This window comes from Thunnus thynnus, chromosome 1, assembly GCF_963924715.1.
Source record: "Thunnus thynnus chromosome 1, fThuThy2.1, whole genome shotgun sequence".
NCBI classification, from domain to species: domain Eukaryota; kingdom Metazoa; phylum Chordata; class Actinopteri; order Scombriformes; family Scombridae; genus Thunnus; species Thunnus thynnus.
The window spans coordinates 15,170,815-15,193,350 of NC_089517.1; the positions used below are offsets into that span (position 1 = coordinate 15,170,815).

Here is a 22,536-nt window from a genome sequence, read left to right on the forward strand (position 1 = left end):
TGATAATAAATTCAAGAAAAAATGCTTAAATTCTCTGATTCCAGCTTCTTGAATGTAACTGTTTTCTGGTTTATTTAGTGCTTCTTGGGCTTTGGGAAATGGTGATCATCATTTTTCACCATTTTCTGACATTTTTATTCGATTAAACTAATCGATTAATCAAGAAAACAATGGACAGATTAATCAATAATGAAAATGATTGTTAATTGCAGCCCTAAACTGAATGAATCCATTTGAACCAACAAAAGACAATTCAAGACTGAACTGACTGAAGCGGTTACAGCATTATGAATGGTCAACGCTTATTGATACATTTGAATAACCAACTACAAATATATATAACTGAACTGTGCAAAATGATTCGAACCAGCACAGAGATTCATAATTTCCACCTCTATTTTGTATAATCAGCATTGTATAATAATCTGAATGATGAATGAATCATGAACTTTTGTAGCTTTTCCTACTTTTTCTTAATCTTCTCTTTTAAAGTGCATCAAAAGAGATTCAGGTCCAAAATTGTGTCCTGCATTGCCGCAGAGTTAAATTATTAGTCCTATAATATCCAAGGGAATAAGACATTGTACCTGCCTTTCACAGATCAAAGACTTAATTGGGGCATTTATAGCTTTTAATTGCTCCATCATGTGTGTCTTTGATAAACACATTTTAATTCCTGATTGAATCCATGCACCTTCGACTAAATCAACTTCCTATTCTGTAACGAAAAATTGGGCCTTTTTTTTGTTTTATCACTCAATTTGAAAAAAATGGATATCAAAGCATATTCTGACACAAAATAGAATTTATAGAAAAAGTTTTTCATTCATGTTTTTTCATTCTCAGGTTTCATTTTTCTTGATAAGGAACCCCCTATCTAGGCTGAGTCCAGTCTATAAACAAGCACAGAGTAAGTGCAAGACAACAGCAGTCTGCCTAAAATATACAGGTTAATCTCCTGACTATTTTATCAAACTTAATAGCCTATCCGTGGCCATGTCATTTCTCAAACTCTAAACTTTTCCAACTTCAACATGAATTGGCTGCAAAATAATAGCACATGCTCTGAGGCCTACACATATCAAGAACTCTACCCAGCTTTTATAAAAGTTGATGGTGGCATGTTGTTGGCAGCCTTTTATTGATTATTTGGTTGAAAATATGCCTGCTGCCTTGCCTACAATAGCCTAATCACGCTATGATCCACCCATATTATTCATCTCATCAGACATATCTGCCAAAACGGAGCGGTCCAACCATTAAAAATATCAATCCCTGACCATAGAATAGGTAAATTGACTATAATGTATCCTAGTCTTATCAATCCTGTTATGTTAGGGTGGCAAGAAAGGAGGGTAGAAGTGAGAGCTGTTTCACTCGACAACCTTTATTTAAAACAAAACCCTGTTGCAGGATACTATCTGTACCTGTCCACCACATGGTAGTTATGTACCATAACACAATTCAGACAGACCTGGCAACCCTGGACGATTTATTTGAGCACCACTTCGGCGATCTAGATGCGTCAGATGCAAATCATTGCTGTTTGCACAATGAATTATTGTACATAATTTGCATACAACAGTGCATCATTTGCATACAAGCAGCAGTCAAACAGACAAAAAAGTGAAGGAAGCATGGGTATGAAAAATATCTGCAGATGCCACTACTGTCAGTTGGTCATTTATGCCTGTTTGTCCATTTGTCCTTCACCTGCCTAAACATATCTTACCAAGGAACACATTTTCACTTAGGCTACACACCAACCTACCATTACTGCTGCATCTGGTGTCTTCAGAGAGTTTGTGTCAACTGCGGCATAGTCACTCCTCTCTCTCTCTCTCACACACACACACACTCTCCAAATATTCAAGCATGTGAGGCTTGAACAATATTGAATTGATATTGAATGATGTTAATGATCCACAGACCGACAGTGCATTTACAATCCATGGTTAACAGTGATGATGCTAAAGCTAATGCTAATGCCCTAAAGCATACACTGCTTTATCGTCTATTTTACTCTAAATGGGACCATAATTTACAAAATGAACATAATGCTGTATTGAAGAAAACTTGAAACTAGCAATTGAGACCATAAACTCATTAGGAAACAGTTTACTGAGGTAATAAATGAAGAGAGTAGTAGGGTCATTTTCTCATAGACTTTCATACAATCAGACGTCTTTTTGCAGCCAATAGGGTCCCCGGACCCCGGATGGCCATTAGATAGAATGCAGGTTTTTTGAACTTCCGCATAGGCTTCATTTTTCAGCCCCGGGGGTTGCCGCTTGGCGCTGACGGAACTCAGGATTCATCCATAAGGGCTGCCTTTTTCTTGCGTCTTCGGGAGGGAGGAAGACACTGAGGAGGCACCTGTAGCTAAATGGAAAGCACTCACTCTCTCTCTCTCTCTCTCTCACTCTCTCTCTCTCTCTCTCTCTCTCACTCTCACTCTCACTCACTCTCTCTCACTCACACACACACGCACGCACGCACGCACAAATACATCGACTGCCTGCGGTTAAATATCTGCTGTTTCTGATTCTTCAAAGGTCAACGGAAATTTCTGTGAAAACTGCACCACACAGTCATCATGTATACGCCAATTAGCGGTAAGTTATCTGCAGGTAAAGACAGAAACAGCAGCATATGTGACACTGTTGCACCCCTTCCTATGTTCAGAGGAGCTCCATTTTCACTTTCTGTTGCACTTTATGTGCAAAATGCTCATTGACACCCATCTGTGTAAATGCTTATTAGTGTCTGAATCAAGGATGTGCACATATAATTGTAAGTGGACATCATTTGGTTGGAATATATAGTTGCCCTCTCAGTTGTTATTGTCTGAATTATTATTAGCTCTCATGAATGAGGTCCGATAACAAGAGATGATGTCATCATCGTCAGTGTCTGCATTTATTTCAAAGACTGAACAACTCTCCACTTTTTCTCTGCTACAATTTTGTTTCTTTGCACCAGTGAATGCTGTTCTTCATTATAACGTAGATGATTTAGCCAGCAGTTACGTTTGGTTTGTATGTTTGCCTTAATCTAAGAAGTAAGCTATTTGAAGTGTCATGTCCACATTATGGAAATAGTTTATTACTGATTTGGAGCTCATAGTTTCTTTCTCACAGACCACATACATAATTTACCCGTCTACTATATCTTCTTGTAAATAAAATCCATTGACCTGAGCTTCCCTTTTGACCTGATGCTTTGACTGGAGTCACATCCAAACCTGTTAAGTAGTTGAGCAATCAAATTTTCAGAGGCTCCTATGAGCTGGATAACATTTGTATTAAACAACATTAGATTGCAGATGTTAACACTGTTGTGTTTGAGGGCCAGTGAAGCTTCATTTAGCTTAATATTGATATAATGTATGATGACATACCAAGTTATTATCATATTCATAATAAGTTTAATGTAGCCTAGGTTATAGTATTTACTGCAATATTCTATTCTATCTATATTCTATTAATAGTAACTCACCACCTCTGTTCAAGGGCTCCATTTTTACTTTCTGTTTTCCACTCAAACGTTTATGTCTATGGTGTGAACATTTTCCTGAAATGAGCAAACGCTCACCTCATTAATGCCTGAATAGACAACTGTCATTTACTTGAACTGTCATTTCCGTTTAGTTCAGCATTATTGAGCTAAAATAAGAAAAACAGGTTTGCCTTTAATCAAGGACCTTGTCAGTAATAATTAATCCAGTGAGCATGACAGCTGGAGATCCTGTTTTCTCAGTTTCAGTGATTAATTCTTTTAGTATTGTAGGTGTGTCACATAATCTTTGTACTTTAGGTTACTTGTGATATTTCTAGGATTTTGCTCAGAGATAAGAACATTAGCTAATATATGTGAATGTAAAAATAACATGAAAATCATTTTTCCATGTTTGTTTTTTTCTAAATCTGCTTCCAGATGATATTTACGCATATGCCCTATCCAAGACCCTGACAAAGATTTCAGCACCTGTGACTGTAGGACTCTACTCCACATGTCAGAATCGAATTAACATGATCCTTGAAAAAATGGAAGGTATGTTAACACTGTCTAACCATGTGCATCCCAGCATGTTGGTCTCTAAGTCTGCTGGATGACTTTTATCAAGCACTTAAAGTCCTGTTACAAAGTCCAAAGTCTGTGGATGGGGGTAATCATTACTTATAGGTCAGAAAAGGAAGTTAGCCAAATGTAAAAACTAACTTTCGGATGATTTGCATGCACACTACCTGTTTATGTTTTCAGTGTTCACTCCACAATGTTCACAGTAAACATAACTGGAGTGAGTGAAACTATGGTATGTTGTTGCCGTAAAAACTACACCCGTTAACAGTAAAAACGCTGTAGTGAAACAATATCATTAAAACTTTGAAACAAGTATAATTAGTGTGAATGCTGACAAGCATTTATTTAAAGACAGCCACCTTCCTTTCACCTACTTATTGCCACAATATTTTGCTGCATTAATTCATAATGTTTATTGTTACATGTATTTCAGCCAGGTAAATGATTTATTCTGTGTGTAATTATTATAAATGTTTGTGTCTCTTCAGTGTACATGAAGCGGGAGGCTTCTGAGATTGAGCGGAAATACACAAAAAGACCCGGGCCTCGCTCAGTTACGCCTTCAGCTACTGGCTTCCTAGCACTCATTGGTCGACTTCTCTTGTACAATCCCATTTGGACTAAAGAGAACCAGGACCACCATAATGTCAGGTTCATTTATGTGCATTTTAGTGCCTGGCATTTTGCAGGCAGTGACCTGCTGTGGGCCGGGCTGGTCATACGCTTGATTCAGGCCATGCAGATTAACTTTGGGAAGTTACAACTGGTACTCTACCGTGTGGGTCAATATGATGAAGAGGATGAAGTCAAAGAGAAGGTTTGTAAATTATCTTCACTTCTTTCAGTGACTTAACAAGGAGTCTAAAGCCACATTAGCAGCTCTGTGAGGCTGCACAGATAAACATGCTCACAATCAGTGTGTCCCAGTTCCATACCACATACTAATTATAAACAGTATACTAATTGTCTTTGCATATTGTTTTTGCAGTTTGTGTACAAAAAAATTCAACATACTTGCCAGAGCCAATCACAAATAGACATTCAGGTTTTTTTGTTTTCTGAGATGTTTCTGAGGCTGGTTTATAACAATTCTTTTTTTTTCCAAGCTGTGAGGAGCTCCTCCATTTCCTTTGGCCAATGCCTTGTGGGACAATAACGTCCATCAACAGCATATTCAAAAATATAGCTTTTTTTGTGTACATACTGACTTTTTTGAGAATAGATACTTTTATCACTCTTCCAGTTTGAACATACTACATTCTCATAACCTGTTTAGATTTAGGATCACCAAAGACATTAGGATTCATTCTCTGGACCTTGAATACCTGAACAAATTTCACAGCAATCCATCCAATATTTTTTAAGATATTTCACTCAAAATCAAAACTGTCAACCTCATGGTGGCACTAGAGAATAAGAGTCATTAGGACTCATACTTTACTGTCTTTGTACTACACACAGTTTCATGCCAATCACCATCCAATAGTTGTTGAGATATTTCAGTCTGGATCAAAGTGGTAGACCCCCCAACCAACCAACATTGCCATTTCTAGAGTTTGCTGCTAGTGTGGCTAAACATGGGGCTTTGGTGTCTAACCTGCTTCTCCTTTGTTCTGTTTTTGTTTTGTTTTTATTAAAATGTATTAGATAGTGGAGGATGGTCCTAATCATTGGAGGTCCAAGAAGATTTGCTGCTGCCCTCTGTGGTGTTTCCTCCTGTGCATTCTTGTGGTTCCAGCAATTCTACTGGTATTGCAGTTGACATTTGGCTTTTTCAAACCTGAGGTGACAGCAGATGATGGGGATAATGAAAAGACAGGCCAGGTGGGGGTGGTGGAAGGCGTGGCCATTGCTGTATTGGGAGTCCCTGCAGTGAGTGCGTTCAGATTTATCTTTCTGACGTTTAAGAACCTCATCTTCAGCCAGGAGCTGAACATCAAGAAGGGGATGGACAATGAGCGGATCAGCAGCCAGCTAGGCTTCATGAACGAAGTGAGGAAGGAGATGTGGTTCCTGTCTCGCTTCATTCAGTTTATGGAGGTCTTTGAGAGAAGAAGGATCCGAGTGGTGCTGAAGATCACCAATCTTGACCGCTGCTCCCCCAGGAAAATTGTTGGGGTTTTAGATGCTGTCAACATTCTGCTTTCAGATGAGGAAAGTCCATTTATTTCCATTCTGGCTGCCAACCCAGAAGTTCTCATAGAGAAGGTGAACTACGCAGATGGCTGCTTCAGTAAAGAGGACAGAGCTTATGCATTGTTGAACCGCATTGTTACCCTGGCCTTCACAGTCCCTCCACTGTGTGATGATTCAAAACGCCGCTTATTTTGCAGCCTGACCAGCAATTCAAAAAGCCCAGAGGTGAAAAACATTTGGAAAAATGAAAATGTATCTTCAGTGGATATTCCAGTGGGGATAGAAGAGTCAATTCCAATGATGGCTAAAACTACAGTAGCATCACATGTAATGGAGAAAGAAGTGGAGAAATTGGTCAAGAGCATCCTGACCAGCAATGAAAGGACGCTAAACAAGTATATGTTAGATGATGTCATGTCAATGAGGAGAGTGATCAACTCCATTCGAGTGACTGTGATCATCATGAAAGCCTTGGAGAAAGAGCCTCCTCAACCAGAAAACATTGCGCCATGGGTGGTCTTGGCCAATCAGTGGCCCTGCCGACTCAGCTGGATCATCCAGTGTGTGGAAGACGCTCAGCAGAGAGCAGATATTGATCGTGACAGAGAGGCTATCACTGATGATTCAAAGACCCTATGGAAAGTCTTCAGCGAGTCCAGAGCAGAGCTTTATGTGATGAGCGGACAAATTGAGGACCTCCTCGAGCACGATGGAGATCCTGAGATGTTTGAGAGATTTCTCACAGTAGATTTCCAATTCACCGTGAAGGACTTGAAGACTTTTGAAGTGGCAACAGTGAATCTGGATCATACAATTCAGAGGGAGTTGGCTAAAATCAGAGGGACATCCAGGTTGAAAGATTCTGGTTGGATGAGAGACCTCGCTCCTCTGCCAATCGCAACTATAATCAACATGAATACTGAGGATGTATGTAAAGAGGTAAGAAACTTCTTTAAGGTTCTAATCATTAAGATTTCAGTCCTGGTTGATTTGGCAAAACCCTTGGTTACTGGTAGTAACAGCAAGTACGGTACAGGTCCCAGAATTCTCGGGGCCCCAAACACTCAGAAATACAACAGAATTGCAACTGGTGTATCTGTTTAGAGTGCAGCACAACACAAAAGGAGTTGGTTAGGAGTTGGAGGTGTGCATCCTTTACAGCTCTTCATCTTCATCTTTCTGCTCACTATTATGCACAATTTAAAACTGATCTGCTGTCAAAATATGCTCAGAATGACCATGTCTTGTTTTGTAGAGATATTTCTGGTGAACTATCCATGTTAGCCACAGTAATAACAGTGACAAATACACTGTGTTTCCTGTGGCTTCACAACAATAAAAGCCATCCTGTGCTTCATCAGTAGAGGCAGCTGCAGTAGAAAAATCTTTCTTTGCATTAGCAGTGACTTAATAAAGCTCTGATACAGCTTTAGGAGAGTAAACAGTGAGACTGATTTACAGCTGAATTATATGTATGTATTGTTTCCAGTGAATTAGATTCATGTGTAGGTAGACAATCCAAATTTAGTGCAGGAATGGCAGAATACGCCATGAAAAATGAAAATTACTTTCTAAAGAGGTAATTACAGAATTTAAATATATTTACATTAATTTAAATACATAGAATGGCTATTGGTTTAATCCATGATATCCTTGATGATTATAACTTTAATGTACATTTGTTACAAAGGGGAATTTATTTATTTACAGTAAGTTATTTATTCACAACTGTTTTGACATCAAGTCATATAACTCCTCTGTGTTCATAATGAACTTTTCTTCTTTTTCCTAGTTGAAGAGAATGGATTACCCCAGCAAGTATATTGATATTGTGAAAAACAATAACCTCAATGGCTCGGCGCTGGTCTTTGGTGATGCAGACGATGTCAAAAAACTCCTAGGTATGAATTTTGGTGAATGGGCAAGTTTCAGACTCCACTTCCTGGGTTTGCCATCACATCTCCGACCACAACACAAGAACACACAGCAAACGCCTTCTCAGCCCCAGAGCCAGCTGCCTATTCCAACTCATCATGTTTCCCATCGTTCCTCATCACATCCCAGTTTGGCTAACAGCTCTGTGTAGGAATCCAGTCCATACAGAATAGGTCTGATATCCCTACACTTATCCTCTGCAAATAACCGTTACATTAAAAATACACAACTTGAGCATTAAAAAAACACATATAGAAAGTAATGCATGACTGAAAATTTAATGCATGTTCTGTCAATATTACTAATAAATTATTAAAGGAACGGTTTGACATTTTGGGAACTACGCCTATTGGCTTTCTTGCCAAGAGTAAGACGAGAAGATCGATACCACTCTCAAGTTTGTTTGCTAAATATGAAGGTGATTAGCCTAGTTAATTTAGCATAGATTGGGGAAAGACCTAGTCTAGCTCACTCCAAAGTTCAAAATACGCTTACAGACACCTCACAGTAGCTTATCTGCTTAAAACGTATTACTTATGAAGTCTGTTCACAGTTTAGTCAAACAATAATAAGTAGAGAATATCATCAAACTAGATGTAAACCAATTCAGTGGGAAAAGGTTCCTGTTAATCACTGTTGTCAAGAGCTTTTCTTGAGTGTTTGTGGCTTTTCTATTAGCCTAAATATATCTGGCCATTCTCTGACCTCGCTCACATTAATAAGATGGTTCCTTCCCATCTGCCAGACAGTTCAAGCAGGCAACTCCAGCATACTTTTTTCTCCATAATTAGTGATGTTTATTCTCCATAATATGCTAGGTCATACTGTCCAATCTAGTATTACTGAACTGAGATCCTCAGTCTGTAAATGCTGTTGAGTCACTGTTGCTGCTAAACTGCTGCTCAGATGTCTGCACACATTCTCCTTTACCACCCACACCATCCGACATACACCTGTTCTTTGCGATCCCTGTGAGGGATTTCAATTGATCATTCCCTGCGCTCTCTTCTGCTGTTCAGTATGCTGCACACATTGAGCCTCGATACCACAATGAATTTTATTGTACCTAGTCTTGAACTTTATTTTTAATGAGTTGGCTGACTGAACTGAATGGTTTTGGTTTACTGTGACACTCTCTCCCAATCCAAACTTACATCATTCCTTTTAAGACATTCTGATTTAGTCAGCTGTATTTGGAAATACATAAAGAAAAAGAAATGCATGAAGTTTAGACCATGTAGAAATAAAGCGTTGCAGGCGATAGGGAGCTGACCATTAAGCTTTATACCGTAACTGCATGAAGATAAAAATTAGATACTGTTAAGCTTTTGCAGTCTGAGCCAATGTACTGATGTAAGCTTTTCTTTGCTTAATTTCTTTGTTTTTTTGTTGTTGTTGTTGTCTTCCAAGACATTTCAGGTAATTAATGTGATAACATTCATGAAGTGATAATTTCAGATAAGTGTGAAATAATCTGACTTTTTTTAAGCTACTGGAGCCTATGATGAATCATGATTACTGTCTATCATAATAAGAAATGTATTAGCAATGTATAAATATCGAATGAGTGAAGCTATTCAGTAAGTATGAACCCCTACTGTAACATATAACCAAAGCACAGGTTTGTAAAAATGTTTAACTTGTGTGAGAAAACTGTCAGGTACATGGTAGTTGATTTGGGGGAATGAAAAAAAATGACTGCAGTTTAATGGTTTGTATTTAGTATGCTAGACGAGTGCTTCTCTAGATTTCATCTGAGCCCGACAAGCCCAAAACTGATGGCTGCAGTGCTGCCTGCATAGATGTCCAATAATTTCTGATGCAACCTTAGTTGACATTATTGAACTTTTTTTTTTCCCTTTTTCATGGATCACATTTTCTCTAATAATGAGACAATAGTTGTTTTGCTGATAGAGACGGATCCCTGAGATACTATAAAAAGGTGTCAAACATTTCACCTGAAGAAAATATAGTGATCATCTTTTCTCTTATAATCCCTTTTTTTATCATTCCTGTTATAAACATCTATAATTGGTTTTAAGAAGCCATCAGTACAAAAATATCAACATAATACAATCACTATTGTCAATTAACTACTATTCATTGTAGGGGTAAACAGACAGAAGGCTCACTCTTGCAAAGAATTTCCTTTGTTTTTTTATTATTCGTATGTACTGTGAATATTCATCATGAGACCTACGATGTGCCTAAGCTGTATATCGTGAATGCATGCTTCAAGTTTCACATATCTTAACTCTTTCATAAAGTCAAAAAATTACTAACTAGAAGTTTAGGATTTGGACTTCACTTTAATGCATCAACAAACACTTTCATCTGTTTCAGAGCCTTAACACACACTGACATGATATATTTTGATAGATTGAAATGCACTATGATGTGTTAAGGAATACTTGACTGATTGCTAAAACAGAAAACTAAAAACTGTGTATGTGCTGCAGTAAACTATAAGTCTCTATTTCAAGCAAAACCTTAAGATGTAAACTCTGACAAATGATGTTGCAGAAATGTAAATGCATGACTTGAAAACATAATAAATAATGCTGATCCAAGCAAATGTGATTTTTGTTGTTTGGCATTTCTCATTTTGCCAATTTAAAAACAGCCCAAGCGATGTGCTGGCTCATTAATAATATTCAAACATCAAAGTGTTCTTACGTTTAATTATCAGCTGAAGGTTCAGTTCATCTCGATTCCTTTGAACCGTCTCCCGCAGAAAGTTGCAAGTGTAAGTTTGGCTAAAAATATCACACAAACCTCGGGCACTTACAGTACAAGCACTAACAGTATACTTCCATACATACTGAACACATACGGTTCATACTGAAGATCTTACTTCAGAGAAAGACTCTGATTTTGTGATATTACACAACAGCACCCTCTAATGCCAAGTTTTTTCACAGAAATGTGGGGATTTAGGGGCTTATCAGGTGAGTTAAATTCATGCATTTCTTCTGACTGATGGAATATTTATAAGAAATTCTGCAGTTCAGAAAAGTGAAAGCAAATCTCTAAACATGACATAGCAACTCCTTAAATACATTCACAATCACTAGTTGATGTATAAGCACCATATCTAGTTTATTCTGTAACACTATGGCTTTTGGATGAGCCTTTCTCCCAGTCGTAGCTCATTACAGGTTTTTCTTGACACGTTATTTATTTTTTCTTATATCAGCAAGAAGAGACATTACAGTATCTTAAAGAACACAGTGGTTATTGTGTTATTAGTCATTTGGAGGTATGAAAGCTCAAAAATGAAAGGTAAAATTCTTGTCTAATTAAGGACAATACATTTCACATAAGATACTAACACATAACTGTATTAAACAGTTAAGATTTTAACCACTATTTGCATTTTAAGACACATTGTTCGTACAGTCAAGGCACAAGTTCAAATTCAAGAAAGTTTTAGATATAGCACTTAGTAATTTCAGATGCTCATTGTAAATCAATAAAACTGAGACATATATCCTGGTTAGGAGAGAACAAATTTGAGGAACCAATTTAGGAATGTGTGTTTAAAAAAAAAAAAAAAAAAAAAAGAAAAACATTTGCATATAAAAAGAACAGCAGGACAGCAGGAAAAGAAACATCTGCTAACAGGCACCTTTGTGACATGACCACAGTAATATGATTTCACATGGATCACAGATTAATGATCTACTGGTATAATGCAAGGCCCATAAGATGTAATACAGCAGTTCTCCCAGAGGTTTTACAATCACAGACATAGCAGGAATACTCTCAGGCTGTTTGGCCTGCAGCAGCTTACTTGCGTGCTAAAGACTCAGCCAGCTTCTTGAGCCTTTTCTTCAGCTCCAGAGGAAACTTCTCGTAACATTTTTTACAAACAGGCTTCATGTCAAACTCAACAAACTTGTTCCTGCAAAGGAAAGAAAGACCATGTAAATACTTAATATGTAATCTAATGACTTGTCTTTTGTCCATATTATCCTTTCTTATCTCATTCAAACCAAAAGAAATTAAAGATTAACGGAAGTTTCTCAACAATAGGCTAATGAATATACATGTATACTGAGAGGATTTTGTATAAACAGCATTAATAAAACACAGTGTTTTTAAATGAATGAGAAAAAGTGACAACATGCCATACTGTCAAAGGAGTAAATAAGGAACAGCACAGAAAAATAAAAAAGAGGAAGCCACAGATAGCACCAACCGACAGATGGAGAGGCGAGTTGTAAAGAATAATAACTCTACACACAGACAGCAGGTTTTTTCTTGCGGTCTTTGGCATCACGTTCACGTCGGGCCAGACGGCGTTTCAGCTCCTCAGGCATGCGCTCATAACAGTGCTTGCACACAGGCTTCAGGTCAATTTCAACAAACTTATCTCTGAGTTACCGAAGGCGCAGCAAGTGAAGCGTGTACAATAAGAGAAGAAATTGGGAGGAAAAAGTGGGGGAGAGGAAAAGAGCCAAAGAGGGAAGAGGAGAGTAAAATACATAAAGACAAGTGTTAAGACTAGACGAGTAAAGAATGAGTGTTACAGAAAACTGAGAAGACGACAACAACAGTTAGCTGGTAGTGATAGACAGGGTTAGTTAGTAAAAGAAGATATTAATGAGCAGAATAACTTACTTGAGAGTGAGTTTTGTGTTGCAGGTGGAGCAGGAGAAACAACTGACACACCAGGCCTTGTTGAGAGCAGATACCACTGAGAGGGACATAGAAAAAAATAAAATAAATTATGAACTGATGCAATTTCAAGCCACAGACGTCCTTATCAGATGTCACAACTGTCCAGTGGACACTCACGTTAGTCAAAATGATCAAACAGACCAAGGCTTTAACCCTGCTGGAGTTTCCTCCCTCACAAAAAAAACCTGACAACAGCCAAGTCTAATTTTGGTTTATCACCTAATTACTCATGAAAGTAATGTTAATTAGTGAGAGTTGATATGACCTTCTAAAAGCGACGATCAGTGCCGGCTAGAACTGAGAAGCTGTTACTTGTTTTGTGTACTGCTCTTAGGTAATATGAAAGGGAGAGGAAACAACAGATAACAGATTTGTTAGCGTCAGAGGTTACAGTGAATCTGTGTATTTTCACTCACTCAAGCTGACGCATCCAAATAATAAAGAAAAAAAAACATCCACATTAGCACTGTAGAGCCCAGCTGTCATCTCTGCTTCTAGCAACATTTCATGTTAATTACTAAACAAAAAAAAAATACTGTGCTGAATACAAGCTTTATCATATGGATACTCACCATCGCCCTCAATCACACGGTTGCAGTGGTAGCACACGTCGCCAAAGAGCTTGATAGCAGAGAAGCATAGAGATGAGTTATTTATACAGTAAACAAGTTGTCAGATATACTTAAAAGGACATTGAAATACAAACAAGGTTTCAAAAACATTATGATACACGTCACATCCTTTAAAGCCAAATATCCAGTCATATATACCTCATACTCTGCTCTTTTTTTTTCTTACCTGGTTATAATGAGTCTCACAGTAAGCCAACCCCTTCCTCTCATAATGCCGATGACCAAGGAAAGGCTTCTCACACTTGGCACACACAAAATGCTGTAAACACAAACAAATGTTGCTGAGGGAGAAGAGGACTCCTAACAAAGGCATGTGAAACTGACAAATCACAGATGAAGCAGGGGCCGAATTTTCAGTCTGAAACATGAATATTAGATGAGAATTTCCCGACTAAAAGTTGTGGACCTAACTTATGAAGAAACATTACTATAACATCCTAAAGTGGTGTTTTTATCACATTTGGCCCACCAGCACTATAAAGAAGTCACTGTAATTTTCCTATAGTGTTTCCAGTGTTTTTAAAATAGATCTACTTTTCTGGTGTCTGCCTGATAAAGTTCCTGAAGTGGTTAGATATAAAATTCATTTCAGCTAATAACCTTCTTAAGCATTTAATTGACTGCTATACGCTGATGACAGTCTAGAGCTTTTTGAATGGCTGAGCAGCCTCAGGAGAAATTTTTTTTAGAAGTACTCACATCTCTCCTACTGCCTCAAATTAGCTCATTTACAGTGTTTTGGTTTTTAAGTGGTTTATTTAATGAATTCAATTTCCCTGTGCATAAGTAATGGTCACTAAAGGTGAAAATCATTATAGAGTCTTAAAGTGCTTTTGTGTGAGTGTGGCATAATATATAATACCAACTACAAAAGTGGTCAGCGTGACATTTGTAAACCGTTATTAACCTGTCAGTAGCCTTTCTGAAGCCTAATACCTGTAGTCCAACCAGCAACGTTAGGAAGAAATGTTTACAGTGACACTTAAGTTTTGAATTAATGCAAATTATTTCATTACTTGTATTAATTTTATTCTTAATTATGTTAATTAGTTTTTGTGTTTAATGGCCCATTTTGTGTACCCATTGCCTTAAGGAGAAAAAAATCTATGAGAATTTATCTAAAATCTCAATAGGAAGATGATGTCCGATCACTAAGAGTGGAGCGTTTTCTGCAAAATCCAACTACTGTATGAATCTTAAAATGCTTAGTTTTGCCTCTTTCCAAATAACCAACACCAAATCATGAACATGGTGAACATGGTCATGATTCCTTTAAGTAAACTCCTAAAGGCATAGTTTACTTTAGGTGGAGCAAACTCCTTCCGTGATCTAGGTCTCAAACTGCAACACACATACATACATTACTTTGAATATACATGAATTTAAAACTGAGTCTAGTAGGGCTGTCCCCTAAAAGTCACTGAGTCGATTGTTAAATGCAGCAAAGTCGGCTAAACTACTGTTTAAACAGACATATACCAGCGCCTCTACTGGCTCCTCCTCTATCACCCAGTGTGATTGACTCCTCAGCTGACAGCGCTGACAGCAGCCAGCAAAGACGCTCTGTGCTGCGACTGGATTTTATAACTGAACTAATACCAGGATGTACACTTTTTATTTCTCTGACTATATAGAGATCTGGCATTTTCACATAACAAATGATGAATAACGACCTTAAAACCGGAGCCTTACAGGTAAAATATAATACCCGTAGTTTGTTCTATCAGTTTAGTCTGGGACGGCGGCTTTGCCGGTGCGCTTCATTGTACTGGGACTGCGTTAACTGGGCAGAGACATGAATAATATTTCTCATAGGAGGCTGTATTTGACAAAAGAAACAGAGTAATAATGTTTAGTATGTAGGCCTATAAGAACTAAATACTCCCCTCCCCCACCTTCTGAGTCAATGCATCAGTCTGAGTCAACTGTGAATATCCTGAGTCAGGGACAGCCCTAGAACCTAGTGCCTTGATACAGTCATATTCTTGCTCACAAACCTCCACGTGCCACTGCTTGCCCATGGCATTGACAACACGGCCCTCGATTGGTCTCCTACAAGCACCACAAATAGGCACACCCATCTTGTCGTGGCAGGGCAAACAGAAAAGCTCTCCCTTCAGTTCCCTGGCTTCAGCCGTCAGTTCCTTCCTGTGGACAGAGAAACAGCTTCCACCTTATAAACTGTCATGCAGGGGCTTTGAAAACAGTGTAATAAATACAATTTCAAGTGAAGTGAAATATATATTTTTAAACTAAGCAATGAAGTCAAGTAGTAGGACTGACCCACAATTGTTGCAGTTGAAGTGGTCTGGGTGATAGGGGTCATTCTTAAAGATCAGTGGCTGCTCTTCAATGATGGCATGGCACTTCTGGCAGATGTACTTGCCCAGGCCACGAGCTTTCTCTCGGTTATGGCACGGGCGACACAGGTGCCTGAAGTAAGTAGAGCAGAACAAAATTCAGAGGTGTCAAGATGGAAACTGCTGCCTTAAATAATGTTTTGACACTCTGTCACTGCTGCTCAAAATTTCATTATTTGTTAAAATGCGAGCGTGAATGTCAACCGGCCTGACGTGTGTGTAACCACCTGTTTTACAGGCTGTCACAATGTTATATTAGGACTGTAATAAGATGGGATACAAACCTGCCAGCGTTTTTGACAAACCCCACATCTGCAAGCACAGCCTGGCAAATGTCACAGCAGAAGCAGTCAGGGTGCCAACTATTGTTCATGGCCTTAATGACGCGACCGATGATGAACTCCCCTGGGGGAAATCACAAGTAAGAGATCAGTTTGAGGCAAGTTTGACTTCTTAAATATTTGTTGGGACTGGAGGCTTTTTTTTTTTTTAAAAAAAAGGTACTGTAGTATAATCCCTGATTAATGCTCCATTATGGAGTCACAATGCACTATGGTGCTTTCTATAGTGTTCTCAAAGTGGCACTTTAATGTTAATTGTTTGCTTCATTTAATCCAAGCATGTCTATCTCTCCCAGGACACAGTCATGCAGTATTTAAATTAAGCATACGTCGCACTAAAATGCATCTTGGGTGATCCAAACAGAAGCATGAAGAGTGTATAGACTATAAGATCAGTGAGTACCTGATCTCCTAAACAACATATGAAGGTCAGGGATGCTTACATCCATGCATGTGAACACAAATGTGTACGAGACAGCATTAACTATTGCTTACTCAATATTTTAGCATAAAACATGGAAAACATTCCACTCACAGCAATGTAAAGCCACTAGGCGAGGCTTACAAGTAGGGGTGGGACAAAAAAAGAACAATATCGCAACATATCACAATATTTCCACTTGCGATACATTATTGATACAGTGGTGCCAAGTATCAATACATTTTTTAAACATAGGATTGCTCAGAATTGATTCAGCTAGCTCACCACTACCCTCCACCTCCTTATGGAGGCACTGAACAGACGATGGTCAGATGAACGGCAATTGTAGGTGACAGTGAAGAAGAAATGCGAGCAAAATAACCAGCCATGATGAGCAGCTGCTGTAAGACTCTCCATCTGAGTGTCAGTACATAGCTGCTTCTGTTTATCATGTTAATGTATGTCATCGTCATATATAGCACACTGAATATAGCACAGTTAGTTATCTGCGGGTTGTGTGTTGTGTTTATTGCCACAGAAAAGGAATAAATCTTTGAGTTATTTGCACAACATCACCTCTCTACTGTCTCTTATCAGGTTTTTTAACGCTAACAGCAGCTCTGTGTAAGGCACAAACTGAGGTTACAATTAGCAGTGTTCTGATAATTATACAAATTGAAGCTAAAGTTAGCAGTCTTCTGAATATAACCTGAGACTACAGTTATTAGTGTTGTGATATTTATATAAACTGAAGTTACAGTTAAGTGTTGTAATATTTATATTTATAGAAACTTAGGCTACAGTTAGCAGTGTTCTGATACTTATACTTGGTGGTATTTCTTTTCTGTGAAACTAATGTAATGTTAATAAACATTGTACATTATCTGACTAATTCCTGCTCTTTGAAGTAATTGTTTCTTTATTCTTCAGTTACAGCTATCGTGATATATCGTACATTATTTCTTTGTGATATATCGTGTATCATAGAATCGCCTTTATTGTAATATATCATTATCGTGGGAAAAATATTATGATAGTTTTGTATTGTGAATTCATCTGTGATTCCCACCCCTTCTTTCAAGTTTATCCCTCGATGCAACTTCCAAAAAACCCTATAGGAGTCCCCGCCTATAAAATCAAATATGAGTCTGATCATCATTTTTTATTTCCAATGAATTTGATTTATGTCAGTTATCTTTTTCTATATAATGTCAGAAAATAATGAAAAATGACCACCCCAAACTCCCAGAACTCAAGGGGATGTCTTCAAATTGCTTGTTTTGTCTCACCAATACTCCCAAACCCCCAAATATTCAATTTAAAATTATATAAAACAGAGAAAAGGATTTAAATTAATGATGCCCAATAACACTCACCACACTGATGACAGCAAGGGGCAAAGAGCATCTGAAAGTCATGTTCACAGTATTTCCTGCCCTCAAACTGTGAAGAGAAGATTCATTCAAAACACATACTGTATAAAACAGACAGCCACACAAAGTATGACTCATCATAGTGTTGACACACTAAATGGATTAAAATAAAGGGTGACTGCACTACCTCATAGAAGAGTCCCTCTGGAAACTGCTGGAAACACTGGGCACACACAAAGCACAGCTCATGATACAGCTCTCCGTTACTATTGACAATCTTCTCAGTTGGAGCAAAGCCGCTCTTACATCTCTCACAGGCCGCATTGGCCAGGGCATTAGCAATGCTGTTGCATGAGACAAGAAAACATAAACACATATTAGTACATTACTCCACCAGGGTCCCTGTGAAATGTTAGGCTGACAAATAACTGATGCAGGGCTGGACCGATGTTTATCATTTCTCACATAACTCCTATGTTAACTGCTATGTTTGTTTCAGCAGCTGTCACCTTGGAGAATGGAAATAATTTGTGAATTGGTGGGGGAAAACCTCTCTTACTCACTGCAAAGACATCACCTAATTTGGTAACGGAATAGAGGCACTGAAACCTAGCTGAGGAACTGTGAGTCGCATCTCCTCAAATACACACACACACACAAACACAATTACATCATAAATTTGACCAATACTGGCTTTGTATGGGAACATGAGGATGTTAATCAATGCACTGGTGTGCCTACAACAATAATAGTAGCAGGGCTGCCAACTCTCAGGCACTGAGTGTGAGACACACAATTTCATATATATACACATGTAATATTCATACTGCGTATTGTATTCATTTTTCTAGTTATTTTCTCTGTTTCTGGGTCTATATTAATATGATAATTTATTCAGATATTACTTCTATTTAGGTAAACCTGAGACACTAAACTGGTGAGTGTCGGGTGATGGTAGCGACTTGGTGAGGAGCATAAATGTTTTTTTATCCTATGCTTTGAAGAGAAAGCTACCCAATAAACACAAATTAGGAAAAAGAAAAAGCCCCATGAAAAAGGTGTTGGTTCGTAAGGCCAGAGAAAGATCGAGTGGGTCAATTTACCACGAATAATGCTCAATTTATTATGAAAAATAAATAAATTCAACTAAAATATCCCCCACCCCCAGACTCCAAGCTGAAGTCAAAAGTTGGCAGCCCTGACAGTAGCCCAACCGAATCTGATTTAGTGTCAGTTTGCCTTTTACACATGTAACTAAATACATGTATCTGAAAGCTCATACACTCAGTGTGGTTAGTGGTAGCGTTAGTTTGCATGAAAACATTAGTTAATTAGGTACGATATGACAGCTAATTAAGTTAGCATACTAACCTTAGTTTGAAAGATCAAATGAAAGAAAAACAATGCTATTTCCCAAACGACAGTCAACTATCTCGAAAGTACCGATATCTTATCAATGAAATCACCGACCAGCAAACCGTTTATTGACAATAAACTCTTGTCCAGTGTCTAACAGCGGGATATCTATTCTAGTCAGGCGGTCGTTAGGCTAAGATGACGTTAGCTTTAGCTAGCTGTCCATTCGCTCAAGTTAACGGTTGTGCATGTTGGCTACTTCCCAAGCTAATCAAAAATCTTACCTGCCCGTCATTCCTGCCACCCCCAGCATCACCCCCTAGCACCAGAATTTGAGAAACGTAGCTCGTAAGTTGACTTGTTTGTTCCTTTCGCTGAGCTACCTAAGTTTTCAGACAGGGGGGGGGGAGTAGACTCGTCTTGATCCGTGTCCCCTCCCAGTAAAGCTGCCTCGGTCTGTGGGCCGGCAGAAGCTACAGTCCGTTCTCCTTCTTCTTCTAATGAATTTCCGGCAGGCTGTACACTGAAAAGCGTAATGCTGCCCCACACACACAGTGGTTAGTCCATCCACTCTTGGAGTGTCCTTGGAGGTTAAAGGATGGCTTCACAATTTTTCAAGTCTGTCTTAAAACAATAGTCAGCTGCCCATATGAACAGTGGAAGAGGTTTTCCTCACTGTAATCATTACTCCTGTTCATACTAGCTATTAAAAGATCCCCTTCAAATGGGCTTTCAATGTAAGTGATGATGATAAGCTTCATATTAGCTTCAGATAAACTTTGAAATATATTTTTGCACACAAGGAGGACTGTGGATTTTGGCCCCCATCACTTACATTGTACAGACGGATGACAAATTAAAAGAAAAACTGGTACAGATCTGAATGCTTGACCCCTACAGTGAGGGGATCCGGTGGCTCTGTTATGCTTTGGGGGGCATTTTGCTTGCATGTTTTGGGTCCACTTGTCCCCTTAGAAGGAAGGGTCACTTCCAGGATGACAATGCCCCAATTCATAGGGCACAAGAGGTCACTGAATGGTTTGATGAATATGAAAATTATGTGGATCATATGCTATGGCCTTCACAGTCACCAGATCTCAACCCACACCTATGGGAGATTTTGGGCTGATGTGTTAGACAGTGCTCTCCACCACCATCATCAAAACACCAAACGAGGGAATATCTTTTTGAAGAATGATGTTCCTCAACCCTAGCACTGATTCTACAAGTCTCTGGAACTCTTCTGGAGGGATGAACACCACCAAGACCACTACCATCAGGATAGAAATGTTTCATAATAGGATAAAGGTGATCACTCAGAACAACGATTTGCAGTGACCCTTCCATCTAAGGGGACAAGTAGACCCAAACCATGCCAGCAAAATGCCCCCCACAGCATAAGAACCACCAGATCCCCTAACTGTAGGGGTCAAGCATTCAGATTTGTACTGGTTTTTCCTTTAATTTGTCACCTGTCTGTAAGTGCATTATGAAGAGCTCTTCTAGTGGTCAGTATTAACAGGAGGCAAGAAAAACATGTGTCAATGTGCATTTGGGCAATTGGCTGTTGTTTTAAGACAGACTTGAAAAACTGTGAACCCGTCCTTTAAATAGATTATAATTTACTTTTTAGATTCGCTGCACCAAACTGTCCTTGGATATGATCCTTGATCTGGATGCGTGAACTACGCTTTGTTATTCAAATTAACATCTGACCAAAATAATTGAAGTTTGAATTTTCAAGGTTTTACAGGTTTGTAATTTTATTGGAATATTTAATAATTTGAAGATCAATCTTCAAACACCGAGTTCCCTTCATTTAAACAATACCTGCATAATTGCTACTGGCGTCCTTCACAACTGAAACACATTCCTGAGGGCAACTACAGGACTTTCTTTGTAAGGGTTGCAACACAGTACAAACAATGCAATACATCAAAATAGTCACTCCTTTATTTATTTATTTGTTTTCTTCCTTCTATGCATTATTTTGTTTTTATTATATGTAAAAAGCTTATTGCACAATTGTTTTTTTTCATTTAAGTTATCATGTCATAATTGAATTCCCTGGCACTTTGTTTTCTCTTTGTTGTTCTTCATATTTGTTTATATGTTAATGTTTTTTGAATGTGACTGTCTTCAATAATGTTGAAGGGGAATAAATAAATAAATAAATAAACGGATCAAACAGTTAGCTATAAATTAAGTTCTTCTCCCCACATCAAGAAAGAATATGAAAGTAAACTCACACACAATACTTTGTTATTTATTCAGAGCCCCAGCACTCGCTCACAGGAGTAAAGGACCATTCTCACTGGTTGTGATGGGAGTTTGCTGAGATCCCTAAACTCCATAAACGTAAAATAATCATTAACTTAAAACAGGAACAGGTGCAACAAAACTAACTGTCATTGTGGGCTATGAATGCCATAGTACATATATTTTTATAGCCCTGTGCAAAGGTTTTATTTTTTTATGTCTCTGGCTGTATGTTTGGGGTTATTGTCATGCAGCAGAATAAATGTGAGACTAATCTGACACATCTCATTATAGATAAGTGCCTAAAACTTTTACACAGTATTGTATATATTGTGATATATCAGATTTTAAAAAATATATTTATAGATAAAATACCCAGATTGGAATATCTCTTTCTGCTTAACCCAGTGAATGTAACACCTGACCATTTAAGGTACTTCATCACATTAATGCAAAACTCCTGTAAATCCAGTATTGCCATAGAGCAGTCCTGCTCAGAGATTTTAGAGAGAAAGCTACGTCAGTACAAATTAAATGTATATATCATCACACTGCGCAAACCAAGTCAGGGAGATGTCAATTGGGTATGAACTGTACAGTATATGCCAACAGAGTCCTGAGAAGAGGTCTAATTAGCCAAAACAAGTGAAAAAACCTGTGTGGAGGTGTGTAGGGGATTTAAATGAAACTGGCAGAACTACTTGCTACTGCGAAGCATAGCATAGTGAGTTATACCCCTTTTTCAAGCTCAACCACTGGATTCAGCTCATGTAGGAATATGGAAAGCTGCAGAACAACTGCTGTATGTTTTTGGGCCACCAAATTCACAATAAGTAACATGTAGTGCTGTAGTTTTTGACATCTGAGTCCAAATTACGAGATAAATATATGGTTGAAATGACTATCTTGACCAAAAATAATGTTCACACACAAAGCTGTAAGACCTGAGTTGTTGGT

The 22,536-nt window shown here is 38.3% G+C and overlaps 2 protein-coding genes across 3 annotated transcripts; one reads left to right on the plus strand and one right to left on the minus strand.

The window, feature by feature from the left end:
• The first annotated feature begins 1,449 nt into the window (after positions 1-1,449).
• Positions 1,450-10,300, plus strand: nkpd1 (NTPase, KAP family P-loop domain containing 1). The gene is made up of 5 exons (XM_067586108.1): positions 1,450-2,615; positions 3,937-4,053; positions 4,572-4,900; positions 5,731-7,158; positions 8,012-10,300. Exons 1-5 carry the CDS (start codon positions 2,597-2,599, stop codon positions 8,303-8,305), a joined length of 2,187 nt encoding a protein of 728 aa, XP_067442209.1. The 5' UTR covers positions 1,450-2,596; the 3' UTR covers positions 8,306-10,300.
• Positions 10,301-11,234: 934 nt separating this feature from the next.
• lims1 (LIM and senescent cell antigen-like domains 1) lies at positions 11,235-19,808 on the minus strand. Of its 2 annotated transcripts, none has more exons than XM_067586119.1 (10): positions 19,605-19,805; positions 18,152-18,308; positions 17,968-18,034; positions 16,114-16,234; positions 15,753-15,902; positions 15,467-15,617; positions 13,636-13,728; positions 13,410-13,458; positions 12,778-12,853; positions 11,235-12,058 (listed from the first exon to the last, which is right to left on the minus strand). In XM_067586119.1, the coding sequence occupies exons 1-10, from the start codon at positions 19,631-19,633 to the stop codon at positions 11,944-11,946; spliced, it is 1,008 nt and encodes a 335-aa protein (XP_067442220.1). In that variant the 5' UTR covers positions 19,634-19,805; the 3' UTR covers positions 11,235-11,943. The 2 variants fall into 2 exon arrangements, with proteins under 2 accessions (XP_067442220.1, XP_067442228.1); XM_067586127.1 differs by lacking the exon at positions 11,235-12,058 and adding an exon at positions 12,081-12,531 and having other exon boundaries at positions 19,605-19,808.
• Positions 19,809-22,536: the final 2,728 nt, after the last annotated feature.

Bases quoted from the DNA above. Each gene is read 5' to 3' on its own strand.
- lims1 (XM_067586127.1), bottom strand. From the start codon at position 19,633: ATGCTGGGGGTGGCAGGAATGACGGGCAG. The intron at 13,729-15,466 runs GTTTGTGAGCAA...TTGTGTTTACAG, and splicing joins GCAAGCAGTGGCACGTGGAG to CATTTTGTGTGTGCCAAGTG. The intron at 12,854-13,409 runs GTGAGTATCCAT...TGTCCCTCTCAG, and splicing joins CCGTGTGATTGAGGGCGATG to TGGTATCTGCTCTCAACAAG.
- nkpd1 (XM_067586108.1), top strand. The intron at 4,901-5,730 runs GTTTGTAAATTA...AAAATGTATTAG, and splicing joins AGGATGAAGTCAAAGAGAAG to ATAGTGGAGGATGGTCCTAA. The intron at 7,159-8,011 runs GTAAGAAACTTC...TCTTTTTCCTAG, and splicing joins CTGAGGATGTATGTAAAGAG to TTGAAGAGAATGGATTACCC.